This window comes from Rattus norvegicus, chromosome 8, assembly GCF_036323735.1.
Source record: "Rattus norvegicus strain BN/NHsdMcwi chromosome 8, GRCr8, whole genome shotgun sequence".
NCBI classification, from domain to species: Eukaryota; Metazoa; Chordata; class Mammalia; order Rodentia; family Muridae; genus Rattus; species Rattus norvegicus.
The window spans coordinates 45,438,363-45,458,363 of record NC_086026.1 but is presented as its reverse complement, the minus strand read 5'-3'; the positions used below and the strand labels follow the sequence as shown (position 1 = coordinate 45,458,363).

At 49.1% G+C, this 20,001-nt stretch overlaps 2 protein-coding genes across 2 annotated transcripts; one reads left to right on the top strand and one right to left on the bottom strand.

Moving 5' to 3' along the window:
- Positions 1 to 5,946: 5,946 nt before the first annotated feature.
- On the top strand, positions 5,947 to 14,141 carry Nrgn (neurogranin). Its single transcript, NM_024140.3, has 4 exons — positions 5,947 to 6,210; positions 12,455 to 12,681; positions 12,883 to 12,900; positions 13,278 to 14,141. The coding sequence occupies exons 1-2, from the start codon at positions 6,196 to 6,198 to the stop codon at positions 12,674 to 12,676; spliced, it is 237 nt and encodes a 78-aa protein (NP_077054.1). The 5' UTR covers positions 5,947 to 6,195; the 3' UTR covers positions 12,677 to 12,681; positions 12,883 to 12,900; positions 13,278 to 14,141.
- A 314-nt stretch (positions 14,142 to 14,455) lies between these two features.
- Positions 14,456 to 19,499, bottom strand: Vsig2 (V-set and immunoglobulin domain containing 2). Its single transcript, NM_001106812.1, has 7 exons — positions 19,310 to 19,499; positions 18,715 to 18,872; positions 18,245 to 18,452; positions 17,193 to 17,351; positions 16,204 to 16,323; positions 15,946 to 16,090; positions 14,456 to 14,650 (listed from the first exon to the last, which is right to left on the bottom strand). The coding sequence occupies exons 1-7, from the start codon at positions 19,371 to 19,373 to the stop codon at positions 14,518 to 14,520; spliced, it is 987 nt and encodes a 328-aa protein (NP_001100282.1). The 5' UTR covers positions 19,374 to 19,499; the 3' UTR covers positions 14,456 to 14,517.
- Positions 19,500 to 20,001: the final 502 nt, after the last annotated feature.

The window sequence follows — 20,001 nt, the reverse complement described above, 5'->3', positions numbered from 1 at the left end:
GTTTCTGGAGTTTGCTATTCAAATGATATTAAACGCTTGCTGCCGTGTTCTTTAAATGCCCTTGTTGAGTAAATGTTCCAGGAAGATGTGTTTGCCCAGCAGGTACTGATCAGCCAAAGGAAGCTTTTACTCATGGGATCAGAAGAAAAAAACTGAAGGAGGGGAAGAGGTAGGAGAAGCAGATGTTTGAGACAATACGAGAACGAGAGTCAAACCAGATCCAGGATTTTGAACTACACCGAGTCTCAGCTCAGAAAAGAAATGGTGGATGAGAAGGAAGCAGATCCCCCAACCTAACTGCAGGAGCAAGGGCCAGGCTGAGGAGATCTCTAAAGAACAGAGGGGCTGAGCACTGTGGTAATGGGTACCATTTGGTATGCCTCTCGTGGTCTAGACATGCTCAGTATGTCATCACAGATGGCAATGGGACACTGAACTTCCAACATAAAAACCCCGTGTATAGCCTCCTGCCCTTCAATGTTCTAGTAAAGGACAACCTGCTGCTGTGAAGAAAAAAAAAAAAAAAACCCGTGTATGGGGAAAAGATCAAGACTTCAGTCCTCAGGGTTCCTCCAGCTAGAGCAAAGGTTGCATGAGTTCAGTGACCTGAAATGAACATTGTGGCTCACAAAACTTGCACCTGCTTCCCTGTCTTCTGCCCACTCTCAGACCCCTTCACTTACATGCTTCAGGCCAGCTTTATTCAGAAAGTCTTTGTGATCATCCAAATTCTCAGCTCCCATAATGGTTACTATCTGTGTCATCCACTCAGTACGGTATGGTTTATTGCTTTTCTTTTATGCACAAGGACTAAGAGGGAAGTGGGTAGGGCTAATTTTTTTTTTAAATCAAACACGACCTGCCACACGGAGCCCGAAGTTCTGTGGAGGTTGGGGAAACAGGTGTGCCTGTGCCTGCGCGAGTCGAATGCTTGTAGACACTCAGTGATATTAGGTGTCTCCCTCAGGGACTGTCCGGCTCGCTTTTCAGATAGGGTCTCACACCAGCTCGGAACTCATTGGTTAGGTAGGCTACCTGGAAAATGAGCTCCAAACATCTACACACACACACACACACACACACACACACACACACACACACACACACAGCACTGGCCCTCATGCTTGCAGGGCCAGCACCCTCTCCCCAGACCTGAGAGGTGCCTCTTAAAGGAAACTGAACATGCTGTAGCACCAGTTCTATATCGCACTGGAGACCTAGTACCACACAAGTAACAGGGCATTTCACAAATCTTGGTCCAACAAAAAGGAATTAGACGTGTTAATATGCTCTAAGGAGTACCCCGTTGGATGACATCCATGGAAGCCCTCTGTAACACACTATTTGGGTTGAGTTTAGTCTTCACCCGTTGCTGACAGGTCTTTCTTTCTGAGTCTGTCCCTGAATATCCATTGGGAGAGTCCCAGAAGCTCAAGTCTCTAATACAAAATGACATATTTGGAGCTAAAAGATGCCTCAGCCTTTAAGGGCATGTACTGCTTTTAGAGAGCCTACGTCTGGCTCCAGCACTCCAGTTAGGTGCCTGTAACTCCAGCTGCAGGGGAATCTAGCACCCTCTTCTGGTCTCCATGGGCACCTACATTCATTTGCACATATCCACACAGAGACATACACATATACAGACCCGCATAAAAATCATTTTTTGAAATGATTTTAAAAGTTGTTTGAAATGACATGTTTGGGAGTAAGCGATGCAGATCCTTCTGTATATTTTAAACTTTCTCTAGCTTATGCATAATACTTAATTCAATGTAAATGATATGTAAATGAATCCTATACTGTATTGTGGAATGATGACAAGAAAGGAAGTCTGAATGGTATAGATGAGTTTATTTTCCCCTGAATATTGGCAGCCTACAGTTAGCCTAGTCCATATATTCACACCCATAGACATGGAGGATGAACTACATATTATACGATTCTATACTGTCTTCACAGCACAAGTTCGGGAAATATTTACTCTCCTTGATGATGCTGTAGACAGTAAGGGTGCTTGTGAGGCCTAATGACTGTTAATAAGGATGACTTTATGGTCAAGCAGGTCCAGCAACCCTGAATTTTGAGTTTGAACGCAACCCTTCTGCCGTGTGCTCTCGCTCCTCCCCCTCCTTCCTGACATGTGGGTTAGGGGTGGAAAGAGCCCTCCAGTCTGGCGCAGGCCCCTTTAAAAATGTACCCAGGCTCCCTCTCTGCCAACCAGGTTGCTAAAAATACGACTCCAGCAAAAGCTGAAATATTTGCAGAGAAAACTGAATTTCCTGCTACCCCCACTCCCTCCACTCAAATGGGTAAAACCTGACCTTAGAAGCCCCAGATCAGCTCTGCCAAAGGCACAAACCTCCAGCTTTCCCACCTCTTCTTATTATGGAGTCTCTCTGTGGGCTTGAGCGAGGATACTATGTTCGGAGAGGGCCCACTCCTAGGAGGGGAAGCTACAAGTATTGGCAAATAGATAGTCACGTGACGCCTCACCCTTCCTGCCCTCCTCTCTGCTTACTAGGACCAATCCTTTCCAAATCCCATCTCCATCTGTCCCACAGAGGATGTGTACTGGACTATAGAGGCTTCACACTACGTTATGGTTTTTTCCTCTCACTGGTTACACCATCTTTTCTACCTGCCTTACCCTCTAGTCTTTGCTTCTACAATCCTTGCTGGCTCCGGCCCAGGGTAGTAGCCTTGCTCCCCTCCCCCCGCCCCCCCCCCACACACAACCCCAGCCTTTTCTAGAACTCTCCTTTCCAGGTCTGTAATCCTTTCCTTTGACAGTTGTGGGAGCTGGCAAACGGGCAGAACTGTTGGGACTGGAGGTGTCAAAAAGTATAAGGTCCAAGGTCTAAACTAAACTAGCTCTAAGACGTTCTCTAAAACTTGATCTCCTACACCCAGACCCTAAAGTTAAGCAAGCTGTGGTAGGGAGCATAACCTGACATCACTTTGCCAAAGACCAGATTCATGCAGTCACATACAAGGGCCCCGGGCTGCTCCTGTCCCTTCTCCAAGCTCACCTAGAAAACCACAGGCTCAAAGCCCCATCAGCTCACCTTGCTGGCAAAGTCCAGGCACCTTGTCCAGAAGAGAGGTTTCCCACTAGCCTTCAGCTGTGCTCAGAGGCAGTGATGGAACCCAACAGGAAGAAGTGTTGGATGTCACACTGTGACAGCCTGCTCAGGGTGTTCCTGAAGATAGATGAGCAGCTAGTGTTGTGTGCCTTTGAGTTGGTGTGTGTGTTTGTCACTTGCGTCTGTGTATTTGAATTGTGAGTGTGTCTGTCTTCCCAATCTGGGTTCTGCCTTCCTCTCTGTCTTTTCCCCACCTTGAAGCCTGCCCATCCCCCAGGCGAAGCACTGAGGCCAGTTCTGTGTGGGCACTTCAAGTGGGCTGTTGCTGAAACAGTTGTTTTGTGGATGGAACTGACAGTTGCTGTATCTGGTCTCCCATGGGTCTGCCAGTGTTCAGACACCCTCACCCCACACAAAGGTGTCTTACAGGAGGAAGGGAGGGAGGTGCTGTGTGGGAGTTGGGAGAGGGGGGTAAAGATACCCCTCCCTTCAGTTCTGACCAGCAGGAAGAAGGGCCCAGAGGCAGCACAGCCTGCAGAGCAATGTTGCCTAGCAACTCGAAGACTTTACTGCAGACTCACCAAATCCCGAATTCCTCAGCTCTAATTTGGGAAAAGCACAGTCCAGATCCGATATCCTCTTTGCCCCTCTGTTTCCCCCTTACGTCTCTTCTCTGGGTTCTGGAGTAAAAAGCACAGAGGAAGTTGGCACAGCCAGAGGCTCCAGATGTGTTTGTCATTTAGGCAAAGACCTTAGTTCCTAGGACATCCTGCCATTTGGTGGAGGTGGGGGGACTAAAGATGTGCCAGAGACAGATTGGGGAACAGATTTGCTGTTACAGGGGTGGGTGGGTCCCAAACATGCTGGGAGAGACACCCCTACACCCCAACCCTGGAATCCCAGCCAGCCACCAGCTCAGCTTGGAGGCCCAAGCTGGCTAATCATGCCCCCAACCTGAGTGGACACTGGCATATCCCTCCCACTCATTCTCCCTTTAACAAGGAAAGCCATGACCCAGTCCCACTGTGGCTATCCATTGCTATCCATTGCTGCTTGGCTGTTTGAGGTCCCCTGTCCTACCCAGAGCCACCAGGTATTCCTTCCTCTCTAAGCAGTAGCTGTCCTTTCCTGTCCCTCCTTAGAGAACTTAGCTGAGGAGGGCTTGAGTTTTCTCAAAGGGGTCCCAACCACCTGGGTATCATGCAACACAGTCAGCTATACTGCCCTGACAGGCTGGGAGGTTAAGAGACCACAACAAGATCAAGCTGCCTACCCCAGATGTCCCTTTCCATATCTCTGCTTCCCAGCCTCTCTCCAAACCACATCCTTCCCCAGCATGGGCTCAAAGGGCCAAAACCCGCTGATAACCCCTACACTGCTTGAGTTGACAGCATCCTTCTTCTTCCTGAGAGCAAGTGCAAGGGTGACTAACTTTTGTCTTATTTTGAGGCAATGAATCAAAAGGTTAGGAAGTCTAGTGTGAGGAGAGGGATGGGTGGGTGTGCTTAAGTCAGAACCAGCATATAAATACATTCAAAGTGAATAGATAGATCATAGGTCATGGGTAGATACTAAATAGATACCTACCTGGTCAGTGATGATAAAAGACACTTGGAACTAGTCAAAGCACTGAGAATAAGGGGCTATTGAATGCCCAGTCATAGAGAGGACATATCTGCACCAATACTTCCACAGCTCAGGAAACATCACGGAAGAAGGTGTGGGAAGAGTTTAAGAACCAGAAGGGAAGTGAGGTATGGAATTATGACTTCCAGTCATGACTTGGTGATAGTATTCCTGAGTTCACAACAGCTGGATCACCTGCCCAAGGATCTGCACAGGATTGGGCCCATCAACACTCTGCCATGGAAAGAGGAGGGGCTTATGAGGTCCCACCCCACCCTGAAGATCTATATACAGTTAAGGGTTGGCAAGGTAGGGAGAGACATTTGCTTCAGTGGTGTAGTCACTACTATTATAGCCTACGATGCTGTAAACAAGCCCTTACCTGTGCTCCTGTAAACAACACTAATAAAATTCAATAGTTTCCTTCCCTTCCCCGCAAAAAAAGACATGACAATAAAAGAGATACTTGTGGCAAGAATGAGGGTTGTCAGGAGTGGGAGGGGGCAAAAGAGGGTAACCAGGTGAACATTATTTAAAGGGCACAAATAGGTCACGATTAAAACAATAATTATGTGGAATCAATATGTTCTAGTACAGTGTTTTCGGTAAAAATTTTAAAAAGAAAGCACTTAATGCAGACATTGCCAGCCGGGAGAACGCAGGCAATTTGATCTATGTGCTAACGAACAGGAGGGCTACAATTTACCTGTGCTTCGCAGGGTGTGTGTACCCGGCCCGTGTAGTTGTTTTTGCCTATTGTGTCTGCAGTGTCTGTATGTGGGAAGATAACCACACCACTCAGCCTGGGAATATATATGAATGCACGAGACTTGGAGCACAGCGTCTGTGTCACTATGTGCCCATCATGTAGGCTGCATATCATCAGCTTTCTCTGGAGCTAGAGTGAGGAGGGCACCTCTTTGCAGAGAGGGGAGATAGAAGAAGTAATGTTTGGGACTCTGGGCTGTGAAAGTATAGGGAGGTGGGTGCGGTGCGTGGTTTTCTATCTATGGGCGGTAGGGCGTGCTGCGCCCAGATGTGTATTTGTGCCCTGGATGTTGGGGGCCTTGTGCCTACTCCGACGTACATCTGCCTGGCAGTCTGCGATTTAGAAAGCAGGGGGGGTTGAATTTGGGAGATGGGGTGTGTAGGAGGAATGGATGGAAGTGTGTAGGTGGAGAGGTTGGGGCACCAAAGCGAGCGAGGCGGAGAGAGTCGAGAGAGGGAGTGGTCCTCGCTCCAGTTCTCCCCGCCCACCCTACAGAAAGTGTCTCCTGATTGGCTTTGAGGCCGCAGGGCTCAGGTTACATTCGCAAGAGTTGCGGAGCGCGGGAGACCGGACCCAAGAGGAGAGAGGCTGGTTCTGCACCGATTCTGTGCTGGTCCGGGAGTGCCCGACAGCCCCTGAACTACCACCCAGCATTGTACAAACCCACCCCCACTCTGAGCCAGGCTCCACCCCAGCCAAGGACCCTCAACACCGGCAATGGACTGCTGCACGGTGAGTCCATACTTGAACTCAGCTTGGTCTGGGGTAAGGGGCGCCCGAGAACCCCTGGGGGTGAGGGAGGGATGGAAGTAGGTGCGGAAGACCTAGGAGCCCTGTGGGGTAGGATGGTGCTGAGATATATTGGATGGTGGAAAGCACCTGCCTGATCTGAGCCAAGCCCTAGGGAAAATGCTCCCCAGCTCGCGGGGGCGTCTGAGAGCCCAGGGGCCAGACAATCTAGGTTGGATCCGGAGCTGAACAGAGCTTTCATGCAGGAAAACTGCTGCTTAGACGAGAGGTGGAACTTCCCCCATGGAGACACTGGAAAGTTGCTGGTGTGCTAGTCCTTTCCCTTGGTATTTTTTTGGCCCCCACACGATCTCCTATCCCACTACTGCGGTCGCGGACTGTGGCAAGATCTTCAGGACCCTCAGATGATCGTCTAAGCCCTTATGTGGTGATGGCGGGGGAAAATCCACCCTGGTCTTGGTGGTGATGGGCAGCAAAAAGCCTAGTCAGTATGGTTCTGAGAAGGACCTTCTCCTTCGGAGGGTGCTGGGTGAGTGACCGTGAAGAGGGCCCTGTGCGCAAGGGGAGGAAGTATTTGTGTCAGCACCTACACGGAAATTGGATGCTGCCAGTGCCTATAGCCAAAGCAGATCGTGTTAAAGGCTCTTGTATGAAGGCATCCGGCATAGGACTCGCTCCTAGTTGGCTAAAGGAGTTGAATGATCCAGACCTATATAAAATGTGTTTGCTCATTACTAGCCTCCGATCTTCCGGGAAAAGACTACTTACTCCAAACTCCTGGTGTTCCCTTTCTATCGGTCTGGCTAAAAACGCCAGAGGTTACTTAACAACAGCAGAAACCCCACCTTTCTCCCACAATATGCAAAATAAATAAATAAGTTTGGAAGGAAGGAGTAACCCATTTCTCTTAAGAGGTGACACTTCCTGATGTCTGAGTGCCAGGAGGCAGTAAGAACTTAGTGGCAAGCCATTGTTGACATTTTAACTCTTATTAAATCAATAATAGCTGTCAGTGTGCCCGATCACCCCAGGTAGGTAGGTCTTTTACAGTTGTACAAATGGGGTTTAGAGATGTGATCCCCCCCCCAATAGGCACCTTTGATAAGTGTGGAGCCCTGTTCTCTCAAAAGACTGCCCTCCAATCCCTCTTTGAAGCACACTGGTTTTCATTACCGTAAATGCACATAGCAGTAAATGTACAAACCAGGGGGAAAATATGTAAAAAGAAGCATGCCAATCACATACAGTCCCCGCCCTTTGAAGAACACTGACGTGGGCTTGGTCCAAGGAAGCTGTTTGTTATTCTCCAGGGAACCGTCTGTTTGCTTATTTGCTTGTTTACTTACTTATTTTGGGTGCTGCGGATTGAATCTGGACTTTATGCCTGCTAAATATGTACTTTGCTTCTGAGCTACAGGCTGAGCCCAAGAATCACTTTTTGGCTAGGAAGGGGAGGTGCAGGTCTTCAGTCTCAACTGAGGAAGAGCCCCTTATCCCCAGCAGTGTTGCATTAAGTAAAAAAAAAAAAATAAGTAGATAAATAGATGGCAGATTATGAGATATGAGTCAACAGGGGAGGAGGGTAACTGTTAGGCAGGAAAGAAAAGGGTGAGAAGCCAAGAAGGATGGGGAAAGGAATCTGGAGAAGTGGCCAGTGGGGAAGACAGGAATGGGCGAAGACTCTAGGAAGCAGGGGAAGGATGAAGAGGGGGAGATATGGGGTCCCAGTCTTGTCTCTCCTGACTCGTGCTTATGAGTACCCAGGAAGCCATTGGGGGTGCGTGGTGACACACACATAACTGATGCTGATAGATGGTAGCTGAGGGTGTGGTTGATGTGTTTGGAATCAGTGTCCCCTAGAGGAAGAGGGACTACCCACCCAATAGGGCTAGCAGAGGTATTGAATGTCCAGGGGGCACCTCCTCCCCTGGGCCCTGACACAGTCCTCTGTTTTCATGTCCCAAGTCCACTGGACAAAAGGGCCAGTCGATAGTCAGCATCAGTCTCGGTCTGTGCAGTTGGAGGGAGGCAGAAAGAAGGCAAAGGGGGGCAACAAGGGTGGAGGACTGGGATAGGGCAGGGCTGCTACCAGGCAACCCTGTGCTGTGGAAGGAACAGTATGCCTCCTCGTCTGGTACTCTGGGATTCTTGTCCCTGACCAACCTACCTGGTGTTTGGGGAGAATCTAGTCTTGCCTTGTGTGCTTCTTCCCCCCTCAGTAAGCAAGCTTAGAGAGAAACGAGGAAGAAGAAAGCAGATCAGGGGATGTTTTTAAAGGAGCTGTTATTTGCTGTTCCAGTGGCTGATTGACGTAGCAAACATACATGACTTTCCTGCCTTTGTATAACAGGGAAAGGGAAAGGAAACTGTTTGGATAGCCCACTCCTTTCTTCTTTGTGGTCTAGTGACTGCACACCAGTTATCAGGGTAGAAGTAGCCACTTGCCCTGAGGGGGAGGGTTAGAGTACAAATTCTGAAGCAGGCCATCTCACTGTTTGTTTGCTACGCAACCTGAGGGAGTTACAAAATGTCTCTGGGGTTGTTTCTTGACGTCTAAAATGGGGATTTCATAGCATAAAATGTCCCAAGCGCTTAGCGCAGGCAGCTGACAGGCACAGTTCTTAAAGCGATTAGGATTTGGGCAGCTGGAGGATACTGTTCACCTGAGCTAAGTTCTGCTTGGCCCTGAAGAAGATGAGAATCTCAGAGGCAAAGGGTAGCCATCCATGGCTCCTCCTTTTTGGACAAGTACATCCTCCTACTCCCAGACATCCCCAGTTCATTCAGAGCCACTCAGCACAAAGGACTATCAGTCTTGGCTTTAAGAGGCAGCTGCCCAAGCCCCAAAACCAAAGGACTTCTCCCAGATTCCGATTGCTTTTGCCTCCAGTTCTGCCTATGGGCAGCCATGAGCAGCCTGACCTAAGGTATCAGCCAGAGGGACATGGAATAGACAGACTCAAGAGAAGAGCATGGCCCTATGCTAGGCCGTGTTGGGGGTGGCCCTGTTTGTCTCGCCAGGCTTTGTATCTCTGCATCATCTGTGGTGGGTGGTGATGAGGTCAGGTCTTAGGGTGGTTGGAGAAAAATACCAACCACCCAAACCACCGCATCCTCTAACAGCAGCAAGACCAGGGAGAGGGCATCCGGGATCTGTAATGGGTTTTTGTACCTGCTGTCCTCTTTCTAAAAAACCTACTTCCTGAGGGTATCATCCCAAAGAGAAAATTGCACTCGGAGAATCAGAAAACCCAAAGGGGTTGATCTGAATCTTACGTGAAGTATGTCAGAAAGAGCCATGGAGCTAACGAAGAAGGACAAGAAGACAGAGGGTGTTTTAGGCCTATCCATCTACACTCCCTGAGATGGCGTTTAAATCAATCGAGAAGCATCTTGAGCACAAATTAAGGAACTCTGAGGCCCAGGAAATGAGAGCAGCTGGGGAAACACGATGAGGGGGAGTCTTTTGTAAACTTTGCCTTGGGCTTCTGGAATAGAAAGCTATGCTTACAGGCTGGGCACGGTCGGCCACACCTGTATTCCCAACACTCCGGAGGTAGAAGCAAGAGAACTGTGGGAAATTCAAGCCCACCCTGGTCTACACAGCAAATTGACTGCCACCCATGGCTTCATGATGAGTCCCTGACTCAAAAAAAAAAAAAAAAAGATTACACTTAAAAACTATGCCCCCCCAACCCCCTGGCTGGAGAGATGACTCAGTGGTTAAGAGCACCGATTGCTCTTCCAGAGGTCCTGAGTTCAAATCCCAGCAACCACATGGTGGCTCACAACCATCTGTAATGGGATCTGATGCCCTCTTCTGGTGTGTCTAAAGACAGCTACAGTGTACTTATATATAATAAATAAACTAAATCTTTAAAAAGACAGGCATACTCATTAAAAAAAAAACAAAAAACAAAAAACTGTGCCCCTGGGGTGACCCTGTCAGAGACAGATGACTGAATCCTCACTCACATCCTGCTCGTTTCTGACAAGTAGGTAGCTGACAGCCAGAGTGAGGCAGAAGAAAAGCTAACTGATAATGTGAGATCCTGGCCACCTCAGGAAAGAAGAGAAAGACAGTGAACGCAGTGAACTTTTCATGGTCAAAAAATAAAGACAGAAATTCCAGAAACCATAGGAGGTTTCTTCTAGGCCCTCTGGCCTCATAGCAACAATATCACCTCCACAATCTGAAGCCTCTGAAATTGATACCATCAGCTTCCAAATCCTTTCTTTATTTTTGTTTGTAGTGGGGTGGTGCTGGTGCTGGTGCTGGTGATGGTGGTGGTGGTGGTAGTGGTGGTGGTGGTGCTGGTGCTGGTGGTGGTGGTGTGTTTGAGAAAAGATCTCATGTAGCCCAGGGTGGCCTCAAACACCTGATCTCCCTTCCTCAAACTCCAATATTCCATAGGAATGAGCATATAGAAATCTACCACTGTACCTGGCCCCAATCTTTTCTACTCTCACCTAGAGCAGGGTGACAGAGGAACAGAAGCTGGACATGAAAATATGCCCGCAGCGTCCTGTAGGTAGAGGGAATAAGAACGGTAGCCATCAGCCTTCTTCTTTTCTTCTCATGAGCTTACGGCTTGCTGGAGTACAGGTAGCCTTCTGTCTAGGGATGCAGCTCAACGGTAGATCATTTGCTCATCATGCACAAGGCCGTAGATTTAATCCCCAGCACTCAGAAACAGCAGGAGTAAGAGTAAATGAAAGGAAGGGAAAGGAAGGAACCCTGGGCCATAGAGGTGGCTTTGATGATATCACACGTTCCTTAGTGACAGAAGTATGTTTTGAGGGATGTGTCTGTCATTAGCCGACTTCCTAATGGTTCCAATATTACAGGGTATGTATGTAATCTAAAACAGCTACAGTGGCAATCATCAATATAATTGGGGACTGCCATCACGTATGTGTTGTGTCATTGGTTAAACATATTGTGGCACGTGACATGTTATTAGGATGATCTGTGTGAGATCGTTGTTATAGGACCACTTTTGGCTTACAGACTCAACCATTTTACATGGCCTCATTGTTTTACAAGGCAATTGAAGCTTAGCTACTGTTTGCTAATCAACTAGAGTATGCTAGAAACTTTCATGGAGCCATTCCATTTATTCTTCTCCAGAACCCATAGAGGCAAATACTATCATCGTGATTTTTTTTTTCAGATGGAAGATCTAAGACTGGAAAAGCTCAGATAAGCTCCCAAGACCACACAGTCCCCCCAAGAGTACAGCTGAGCTGGTTAGCTGGTTGCGTTTCCTTTCTTAGGCATTAAAATAAAATCTAGAACTTGGCATAACAAGGTTCAAATCTATCAGCTATCGATAATTGTCTGGGACCCCAGCTAGGGTTTTTTTTTTTTTTTTTTTTACATTCCTAATTATCAGTTTTATCATGGTAAACTGAAGAAAGAATGAAAGGGTGCCCCATCTTTATTGTTGAGGGAGAATTAAAATGCTTGGAAAACAGAGCTCTTGCACCTGGGGCAAGGGAAAAGCTTAAACGGTAGCCATCGGCCTTCTTCTTTTCTTCTCATGAGGACATGAGGAAAGAACTTCTTGACTTCTGCTTCCTTTTCAGTTACCTTTGTTTTACCTCTTTGGGGTGTTTGAGTCCAACCTGGGAGACAGTAGGAAATAGCAGGCCCAATGGAAACACCACATCTGGGCCTCTGGCTGACTCCAGGAGCTGTGGCCCCATCTTCTCCTGAATTGAGCTCTGGTGCAGTTCTGCTCTGGAGGAAACTGCTCTGTAGCAGATATGTGTGTGCATTCCCTGAGGAATCCTGTACAAAAAGAGGTCCTTCTGAGCTGTCCGGCATCATCTAAGAGCAAAGGGTGGTCACTTCCAGGAGTGCCTGCTGCTTTTTCTCTGCTCTTCCTGACTCAACTTTTACTCAACTCGGGCTGACCCCTGAACCTAAAGGCTACTTTGGAATGGGGCTAGCTGGCTTTCTTTTCTCCATCCTCCCATGCACTTCTTCCTGTGTCCGACTAGCCTAGAACCTTCTTGGTGGCTGCTAGCCCTCGGCGGTGTGCTAGCCCTCAGAGGCTTCCCTCTCTACAACTCCCACCGCCACCCTCCAAGTCCTCCCCAATCCAACAGGGCCCTAGGCCTACCCCATTTCCTGGGAGTCTGGTTTTTATCATCCCCATCCCCTTGGTGTCTGGGCTTTATCACCATTTTTAAAAACAAAAAAAACCTGCCCCATCCTCAGGAGAGCGCCTGCTCCAAGCCAGACGACGATATTCTAGACATCCCGTTGGATGATCCCGGAGCCAACGCCGCTGCAGCCAAAATCCAGGCGAGTTTTCGGGGCCACATGGCGAGGAAGAAGATAAAGAGTGGAGAGTGTGGCCGGAAGGGACCCGGCCCCGGGGGACCAGGCGGAGCTGGGGGCGCCCGGGGAGGCGCGGGCGGCGGCCCCAGCGGAGATTAAGCCAGGTGAGGCTGGCTGGAGTGCTTCAGAGGCGGGAGGCTTCCAAGCAGGAAAGAGCTGGGAAGTCTAAGGTTGGGCTGGGAGTGGAGAAGATGGTGAAGGGGACCTAGAACACCAAGACAGGTGGGTAGGAAGCCAAGGATGGTGATATGCCAAGAGCTAACCTGTTTCTCCCTCCCTCTCGTCTGCCTCACCTTGGACCGAAGAACTGAACGTTTTAGAAGGTAACCAAAGGGCAGAGTTTGCAGGGGAGTATGCTGGGTGGGAGAAATGACCCAGTCCCCTAGTCCTTCTCTCTGCTACCCTGAACCCCTCCGTGCCAAGGAACAAAACTGCGAAGGCCTCTGGTATGTCCAGACGCCTGAGGCTGCGGCAGTGACACACCTGGACCAACACGTACTCACAATCAGTCACCCTCATTTGACTGCACAAGCGCGGCCGACGGCCATAAGCACAGGGAGGCTCACTCAAATAGCTGCCCCTAAGGCTCACTTCAGCTCAGTGAGCCAGGGCGGGGCGGGGGTCTGGGTGAAACTCCCCGAAAGGGAGGGGGAAATTGGTGCCAGCAGAAAGCAGATTCTCAGACCTTCTCTTTCCTCAGTTCCAGAGGAGAGTCGGATGCCGCGTCCCCTTCGCAGTGACAAGACTTCCCTACTGTGTTTGTGAGCCCCTCCTTCCCACCAACCAGCCAGCTTCAGGAGCCCTCCCCTCTCCCCGCCGCGTCCCAGAGATTCCCTCTCCCAGGCTGGCTTCGTCGTGGCGTAGCCAAGTCCGTGCCCTTTTTAGCTCCTCAGTCTAACGTGGTCTCCTTTCGCCTTTTCTCTCCACCCTCGTCCCAAACCCCATACTCCCAAAAATGTCCTTTTGCTTCACGCCCACCTGTCCACGCGCCCAGCATGCAGCTCTGCCTCCGCAGCCTCGGTGCGCTTCGCTGCGCGTACTGCAGAGGGCGCCCAATGCGTCGCCCAAGTACTCTCAAAAAAAAAAAAAAAAAAAAAAAAAAGAAAAGAAAAGAAAAAAAAGAAAGAAAGAAAGAAAAAGAAAAGCAACCACCAAGTCCTTTCGTTCTGTGGGCAACGAAAGGGGGCGCCCCGCGTCTTTCCACCCTAACCTAACCTCAACCTCCTAAACCTGGGGCTAGGAAAGAGGGGAAGTGTTTTTCATGGTTACCTGACGACGTCCCTTGCTCTAATGGGAAGTGAAGTCCTATCCCACACCTGCCTGTCACCCCTTTTCTCTTGAGAACGCGCCCTGAGAGCAGCCCCTCCCGCTCTCCTTTGTTTATGCAAAAGCCTCCGGAGCGCTGGGAGGCTGGCTCCCGCAGGAGGAGTCTTCCGCAGCCCTGACCCTATAGCCTCTACCCCGTTGGGCTCCTGGGGTTGTGGCTGGAAGGTTTTTAATCTCTGCGTGTGCATGTTACCATACTGGGTTGGAATGTGAACAATAAAGAGGAATGTCTAAGTGTTCAGAGGGTGCAGGGTGGGGGGCGGGAGGGAGTGGGAAGTGAGAGGAGCAGCGGTTTGCATAAGGCACTAGCAGAAACCAGAACAAATCTCATTTAATCAAGCCAAAACTCAGAGACAGGGTGGGGGCGGGCGAGGGTTAAAAGGGTGGGAGCTATACAAAGACATCTAGGTTGAAGCCTCTCCCTTTGACCCAGCCGGAACTTCCTATTTGCAGCACCATCTCTGGGATTTCAAATTCCTTCCTTCCTCCCTGTACTGATAGTACTCTTTGGGCCCCCGAAGAGGAATTCACCACTAGAAAGGAGAACGAGGTAGCACGGTACCTAAAGGCTTTAATTATTAACATTCCCCCTCACCACCGTCAGCGATCAGAAATCAGACAACCATAGAGAGTTTGGATTTGGTGGTGGTCACAGTGCTGGCAGCTGGAGACTTCTCCAGGAGCCCTTTGCTACAGTCTGCTCTCACAGAAGCTTGCTCAGAAACCCCAGGAGCGGTGGCATCCTCCCTGAAGGATACAAGCAAAGTCATACAGAGGCTAGAAACATCCCTCAGGCAACTGTCATCCTCTAACTCGGGGACATTTAAATTTTGCTGACCTAAGACTCATCTGTTGAACTTTGTTTTAAGTGAAGGGAATCCAGGCCCCCATCTACACACACACACACACACACACACACACACACACACACACACACACACACTTTGTGAAGCATAGAAAATGGCCTAAATCAGATTATTTAAACAAGTTCCTGGTGGGTTAAAATGTGGAAGACCACATTTTAAGACAGTGGGTAAAGTGCTTCATTTTTAAGCAGGAAGACCTTAAATCCAACCCCAAGAATTATCATAAAATAAATCAGACCGAAGCCTGTAATCTCAGAGCTGGAGAGGTAGAAACTGGTGGATCTCCGGGTTTGGCTTGGCCAGCTCCAGATCAGTGAAAAATGACTTCAGAAGGTTGCCCTCTTATTTCCACATGGGTGACAGAGCACACACACCCTTTCACACACGTCCAGTATAAACACTCAATAGTAATAAATGATAATAAGTAAAAATAAGAGAGACAGCCTTCCTAAAAAGGTTATACTCTGACCAGATACTTGAACACTCAACCTGCACAAGCATATATGTGCATGTACATATGTGTACATGCATACACACACACACACACACACACACACACACACACACACAGAAATGATCAGGTATGGTGGTGCATACCTTTAATCCTTATAGGCCAGCCTAGTCTACACAGGGAGTTCCAGGCCAGCCAAGGCTACCTAATGAGACCCTATCTAAGGAAAGAAAGAGAAATATCACACCAATCCCTACACTGAGCTATGCCCTGCCTTGCAGCTAATGTGTCAAATCTATAACAAAGAGAGCTTTGGCCTTTTGTGTTTGCCCCATCCTGAATAATCTCAAGACAAATGAAACCCCTGGCATCCCCCATACACCTCCCCCATTGCCTCTGTGTGAGACGTATATACCTAAATGTATTAGGTAAGTGGTCTATAGTTAAATGCATTAGGTGATATGTATTTAAATGCTTTAAGTGAGATATCCCAACACATACACACACACACACACACACACACACACACACACACACACACAGAGTCTAACAAACTGAGCCATCCCTATCCCAGCTTATGAATCAATCCCTCCTTCCTGTGCCAGGGCTAAGCAGGAACTCCCTCCCCTTGGAAGCTTTTAACAACATCAAAGTCTGAAGACATCCACTTGGAGCTCCATCTTTTTCATTTCCTTCTCTGCACCACCCCCAGATCTCCTGCTCACCGAAGGTCACTACCCCCATATGTCTCCTTGGGCTCCTTTTTTCTGTCTTTCTGGAACCTGATCAGGCAGAATGCAGCAACCGACAGCAACAGCACACCCAGGAGCACCCCAATCAGAGTCCCAGCCACTCGGCCTTCAGATGAGTCTAGGGAGAAAGGACCCTCAGAGTTGTAGAAGTTTTTGTCCACCTTCAGATAGCCTCATATAATCTCCCCCCAGGCCAAGCCCTTGGTCAGGCTTCTGCCCAACCTCCCCTACCAGTCACAGAGAGGTTCAGCTCACAGGAGGCACTGCCCATCTGGTTGCTGGCTACACATCGGTAGGTACCAGAGGAGGTCAGGGAGAGATTGGTGAGAATGAGCCGGCCAGACACTTCATCTAGAGAGTGAGAAGGACGCGTGCTACAATGTATTCAACTCACAATGAGTCCATGAGTCCATCCTAACACCACAAAAGCTCAATGCATTTAGTCCTTAAAACAATCTACCAAGAAAGGTTTAACCTCATTGGTCAGAATCCTGGCTCAGAAAGGAAGTAATTTGAGAAGACCCAGAGAGGAACTCCAAAGTCCCTGCCACTTGTGCGTCCTTGCCACTCAACACTTCTGCCTTCTCAGAGGAGGAGGGGCTGCATGTCCTGGGAGGTGATAATGGATAGTGGAGCATTCACTTACCGAATGAGCTCAAATCCTGAGTGGCAGTGAAAGTCTTAATGACTAAACATTCATCCTCTAGAATAGATCTAAGCTGAGGCAACTGCTTTTCTCAACTCCTCTGCCTCGGAAGGCAGAGAACACATCAGGAAATGATCTGGGCGAGGAGATTTGCTGAATAGAGCGGTTCACTGGGACTGTAACTATACAAGGAAACGTGGCATCTGCGACCAACAAAAGGAAGCTAAGCCTTCTAGATCTATGTCTCCAAAGAACCCCACCAGATATTTGAACCAGTCCAAGCTACTGTAGTTGCCTCTCTAGGAAGTTTGGAAGAAACTTGTGATCCTGAACAAATCTATAATAAGTAAACAAGAAGGAAGTGTAAGATTGCCCTGCCCCCACCTTCTTCCATACGATCTAGGAAGACATTTAGCTTGAGAAACGTTTCCTAAGCACCAGCAGGAAGACAAGAAGACATCAATACAAGAAAGGAGGGAGAAACGAGCCTTAGTCATAACACATATGGGGAATGGGATATAGAGACCAGATCTTAAGTCTCCAATCTCGTCTTCCCAATGCCCTGTACTCTTACCTTGAACCATGCTACCCGGAGGAGGTGTAGGAGAAGATCCAAGACGTACCCAGTTGTACACTGGCTTCGGTGCTCCCTCAGAAGAGCTGCATCTCAGTGCAGCAGAACCTCCCACAGAGGTTTGCCCACTCTGGCTGCATAAGGGGTGACTGGGGGGCACTGCAAAAAAGAAACACACAGAGAGAGAGAGAGAGAGAGAGAGAGAGAGAGAGAGAGAGAGAGAACCTCAGTAATCCTCTAACCCCAGACCTATTGAGTTCAACATTTCCTTTTTCATTACCTCTGTCAAATAGTGGTCTCTACCACTCAGTGATTTCCCACTACTGGGAATTCTGAGTCCTAGAAAGGTCTTCCTCATGCTGAGCCCAAGCACATTGTAACTATAATGTCAACAGATTGGTTCCACTTCTTGGCATCTGGGCCCATAAGGAGAAATTATAATTTCTCCTCCACACGAAGGCCCTTCAGATATTTGGACGCATAGGTCATGTACTGCATCTTGGGCCTTTTGTTTTTCGTATAAACATCCCTGTCCACTCTTCAAACATCTTGCTCAGCTTGGAACAGGCTCTGATTTACGGTGAGGTAGGAGCTCTGAGCATAACCGGGTACTCAGTTCTCCAGGCTTTGTTCCTCTGATGGCCACTTTTCTTCTCTGTCATTGACATTAGGTGGGACAGAATCCAAATCTGAGCTACCAGTGGGAGGTTCTTGAATGATGGAGCTAGTGAACTATGTTATGATTCAACATCCCCATATATGGTTAATATCTCTCTCTCTCTCTCTCTCTCTCTCTCTCTCTCTCTCTCTCTCTCTCTCCACACACACACACACACACACACACACACAGATACTAAGCCCTAAGGGAGATACTGTGGGGTGGAGTTGTAGTGTTACAGTGTGACCATCTAGAGTAAAGTGATTTTTTTTTCCTTGAAGCTCCCAGGGCAACTCTGTGTGCTTGGCCTGCATATCAAGACTAGAGGTGGGGGTGGGGCTGGGTAGCAGGGTCAGGGTAGGATAGTGGCTAGTGCATCCACAGTATGCCTTACCCAGCACGGTAAGGTTGATTAACCCCAAACCGTTGGTGTAGAAGTCTGGTGGGTTGTTAACATTGCAGAGGTAGGTTCCAGTGTCTGAGGGGCGGAGGTCAGTCAGTTTCAGGGTAGCCAGTCCTCCTGTGGGCGGGTTGTGGAGAAGGCTGGCCCGATCTGCTTTAGAGCCAGTGGGATACAGGTGGCCGTTGGTGAAGTACAGAATCTAAGAAGAGGCCCAAGGTATATAAGACCCCTTTTCTGCCAAGCAGCAAAAGACAACAGTATACTATCAACCACACCATCGTGTTCAGTCAAGTTAGTGGCTAAACCAGGCTACATTTGCCTAGAAGAGTTGGGACTCATGAGCTATGTAGAAGAGGAAGAGAAAATGTAAGGCCAAAATGGCTGAAGTCCTCCCCTTCCTTCAGATTGGGTGAACCCTCTGTCCCTGGCCAACCCCAGAAGGCACCCTGCCCTCAACTTACAGGCGCAGATGCAGAGATGGGCTTCCCAGGTTGCACAAAGCTCCACTCCAAGGCAAAGTTATCGCCCACCGACGTGCTGTAACTGCAGCTCAGCTCGGCCGTCTTGCCCATTGGCATGCTCACTGGCTCAGCGGGTACAGTCACCTCCACAGCTAGCCCTGGCACCGAGGACCCCAACGACACAGATCTGGAGGGTCTGTCCCACGCTACTGTGGCTTTTTGGAGGCTGGGGCCTCCTTTGCCACAGCACAACCCCCCTCTTCAATTCAATCCCTTCACTCCTGAAACTTGAGGTTTCCGGGAGGGAGGAGCCCACAGACCAACCCGGTTTTTTGTGGGTAAAAGGTCCAAGATTAGGCCAGGTATGAGGATGTATTGGCAGAAAAGGAAACAAGAAAAGTTCCTGCAATGGTAAATCCTCAGATGTTGAGAGGGGCCAAACTCATTAGTTTGCCTCCGTCGTCCCCTCCCAGCCTTCAATGCCTCCTTCCCAGCCTGGCACAGTAGTTCCGGGCTGCAGGAACTGAGCAAACCTGGGAAGTCCTGCCCTGCTCCCAGCTCTCTCCTTGATCCTGCCCACCCAGCCTCTCCTCACCGCTCAAGCACAGGAAGCCCAGCAAGTGACCACAAAGGAAAGCCCCCACCAGGGGCCAGGCCATAGCCACAGCTGTCTCAGGGTCCTGTCCTCTATTGTCTGAAGGATGTAAGGGGTTGGGTCTAGAAAAGCCCGAAGGGCAACCGCCTCTTATTGGGCTGGAGAGAGACTGGCTATCTCAGAGCAAACAAGGGCAGAGGCGGTAAGAAAAATGCTCCTCCCTCCTCCGGGCCTGATTCTAGGATAATTTTTTCCTCCCCCACACCCAACTTCTAAAGCTATCAGACCCTAGGGAAGGTGCTGGGCTTGGGGTGGGCACCCTAAAAACAAGGATTCAGAACCGGCACTTTGCAAGGAAATTGTCTTCAGCAGAAGAGAAGGCATTCTGATGCTGACTGGCCGATAATGATGTCCAGAGGCAGTTAGCATGTGCCCCAGGAGTTGTCCTAGACTTCTCAGAGATCCTCTTCCCACCACTTGCCTGGGGTATGAGTCTCTCCAGGAAAACTATACCCACTTCTCCATTCCCAGAGGCACTAGGGACAGAGAAACTGAGATCTGAAGACCCCACCCTTGGTAGGAAAGAACAGGTTAGTACATCAACCCACACAGCATCTGATGTCTTTCTTCAAATGAAAAAGGGGCCTGCTACCCAAAGGGTGGGAAGGTATGCTAATTAAGGATCCAGTGGC